General features: G+C 37.9%; 1 protein-coding gene across 1 annotated transcript in view; it reads left to right on the plus strand.

Annotated features, from left to right (window-relative positions):
* Positions 1-3,262, plus strand: part of LOC126383469 (putative ferric-chelate reductase 1) — a 285,727-nt gene that overhangs the window by 253,373 nt on the left and 29,092 nt on the right. The window contains exon 12 of the mRNA XM_050033980.1: positions 1,761-1,852. Coding sequence (XP_049889937.1) covers positions 1,761-1,852 — 92 coding nt within the window. The remainder of the gene's footprint in view (positions 1-1,760; positions 1,853-3,262) is intronic.

The raw sequence follows: 3,262 nt of genomic DNA on the forward strand, positions 1-3,262 counted from the left end.
TTTTCTATATGTTCTCTGACATTTATCCTAACGATATGAGGCGGCCTTTGTGGAAAAAAGCTTGTTTAGTGGACTAACTTTGCACTTGAAGGTTGCCCATTCACTTACGTTTTAACAGGTCTGACGCTACTATGTGCCTCAGCTGTATCTAGGCTAACGGTTAACATGCTAACTGTTATTTTTATGTCGCTAGTCACTTGAAACAAATTTAGGACGATAGGAGACAGGTTGAAATAAACCGAAATTTCCCTTTAAACCTCTTCTAAAAAAGCCCATCCTGGAGTTAGCCAACTACAGAGCAATATCTAATCTTCCCTTTGTTTCAAATATCCTTGAGAAAGTAGTCACAGACCAGTTGTGTGACTTTCTCCATGATAATAATTTATTTGTAGAATTTCACTCAGTGCATCATAGCACCTCAGCACTAGTAAAAATTACAAATGATTTTCTGATTGCCTCAGACAAAGGACTTGTCTCTGTACTTGTTTTATTAGATCTTAGTGCCGCATTTCACACAATTGACCATCAAATTCTGCTTCAGAGACTGGAACATTTAATTGACCTTAAAGGTTCTGCACCAAGCTGGTTTACATCTTATTCACTGATCGAATTCAGTTCGGTGACGTTCATGATGAATCATCTTTAAATACTAAGGTTTGTTTTGGAGTTCCACAAGTTTCTGTGCTCCGACCAATTTTATTAACTCTATATATGCTTCCCTTCGGTAACATCATTGGAAATCACTCTGTAAATTTCCATTTTTATGCATATGATACACAATTTTACTAATTGATAAGGCAAGAAGAAATGGATCAATTAACTAAACTTCAAAAATGCCTTAAAGACATAAAAACCTGCATGAGCTCCAATTTCCTTATGTTAAATTCGGACAAAACTGAAGTTATTGTTCTCAGCCCCAAACAACTGAGAAACTCTTTATCTGATGATATAGTTTCTCTGGATGGCATTGCTCTGGCCTCTAGCACTACCATAAGGAAACTCAGAGTAATATTTGATCAAGATTTGTCTTTTAACTCATATAAAACAAACTTCACGGACTGTGTTCTTTCATCTGCGTAATATTGCAAAAATTAGGCCTATCCTGTCCCAAAAGCATGCAGAAAAATTGGTCCATGCTTTTGTTACCTCTGGGCTGGATTACTGTTAATTCAGGTAGCTCTAATGAGTCTTTAAAAACTCTCCAGCTAATCCAGGATGTGGCCACACGTGTACTGACAGGAACTAAGAAACAAGATCACGTTTCTCCTGTTTTAGCTTCTCTGCACTGGCTCCCTGTAAAATCCAGAAATTAATTTAAAATCCCTCTCCTAACTTACAAAGCTCTAAATGGTCAGGCTCCATCATATCTTAGAGAGCTCATAGTGCCCTATTAAATCCCCAGAACACTGCGCTCTTCCGCTGTGATGGTCCAAAGGACAGAGGGATGTCATATGCTGTAAAGCTCTCTGAGGCAAATTGTGATTTGTGATATTGGGCGTTATAAATAAGATTGATTGATTGATTGATTGATTGATTGATTGATTGATATTTGGGTTTCATTTTTGTACAGTGGAGGGAAGTGGAGAAGAGTTGTCCATATTTGTAAACAGTCTGTACTTTAATGATGCACTTAAGTGTTACCCTTATTTTGTCCCAATATTCTTCAAATATTATCCTTTGATACATATTTTAGCCATTGGAAGTAAATGTTGTGATAGGATCATTGCACTGAATGCTGTGTTGCTGTGTGCTGCTTTCAGGGAGCCCATGCTGTGTTAGGCTGCCTGGTAATGATCATTTCATTCCTCCAGCCCATACTGGCTCTACTGCGCTATGGACCACAACATCCATGGTAGGTTTGCCTTCTGTGTGTGTATGACGACTTCAAGTCCTCAAATTTAAATAGCACAATGGGTCAACACTTGTCAGTGCTCTGCCGAAGAAGACACATCATTACCTCAAATAGTTAAGTGTAAAATTATAAAAGAAAAAAGGAAAAAAAAAACAAAAAAAAAAAAAAAACAGTCATTGCCTCCTTTAACATATATGCAACAGTCAAAACATTGCCATAATTTAAAACAATGTATAAGAAACTGCCATTTTGTTTTGTTCATCAATTTAAGGTGGTGTACCTCATAAAATGATAAATTTAATAAGCAAAGCAAAATAAACATTATTTATTTAAAAACAACCAATGTGCACATTAGAATATGTAAAATTGGCAATTTCAGAAGAAGTAGAAAAAATAATTTGAAAAAAAAAGTTTTTTTTCCCCCCACTTCATTATTTTACACACACACACACACACACACACAGAACCAAAATGCACACATACACACACAGGATCCATAAACATTCAGAGAGATGTTAATGCTTAAACATGGACGTGTGTAATTGCAGATGCTTCAGGCTATGCAACACTGATTTCTAGGGATGCACCGAAATGAAAATTTGTGGCCGAAGCTGAAGCCGAATAAAATTAAACGCTTGGCCGAATACCGAATACCGTTGATTAGTTTTTCATTAGTTTTTGCAGATGAACCCCCTCCAGATTAGTGTTGTCATGGTACCAAAATTGGGACCCACGGTACGATACCAGTGAAAATATCATGGTTCTGAGTAGTATCACGATACCACAGCAAAAATGAGGCAGATGTGCCTTTTGTCATTTATAAAAAGATAAATCACTTTTCTATAATACATCAATGATATTTCAATGGAATAAATTACTTATTGACTTATTCATACTTCAAAAACAGCATCAATAAGTGATTAACATAGGGGGGATCAAAATTAATAAATAAATAAACTAAAAATCAACCAGCCACCTGTTACGGCTGCGGCCGCATATTGTAACATGCATGTATATATTTTTTTTATGTGAGAGTAAGACCTCTTCTTTTTCTGAGGATCTGTGCCAGGTGCCGCTCCGTCTCCTTCTCTGAGTGGTGGGTTCTGGCTGGTCGTGGCTGCTGCCGATTGGCTGTCGCAAGGGCTTGGCTCTGGTCGTGGCTGCTGCTGATTGGTTGTCGCGGGGGCTTGGCCTTTTTTTTTTTTTTCCAAACCTCTCTGCATTAGTCTTCGTAGCTTAGCGCCACAAAAGCGTGTAAGCTTTTTATGAAGATTGATGCACTGTTAATCTTGCAGTCAAGTATTTTATACCCATACTGTGCGTGGTTGTGACCGTCACCCACCCTCCCTGGAGACTAGCCTATCAGCCTTTATTGGAAAAACTTCCTAATACGAGCCAGAGAGGGCCGTG

The sequence above is a fragment of the Epinephelus moara genome, chromosome 22, assembly GCF_006386435.1.
Source record: "Epinephelus moara isolate mb chromosome 22, YSFRI_EMoa_1.0, whole genome shotgun sequence".
Lineage (NCBI taxonomy): Eukaryota > Metazoa > Chordata > Actinopteri > Perciformes > Serranidae > Epinephelus > Epinephelus moara.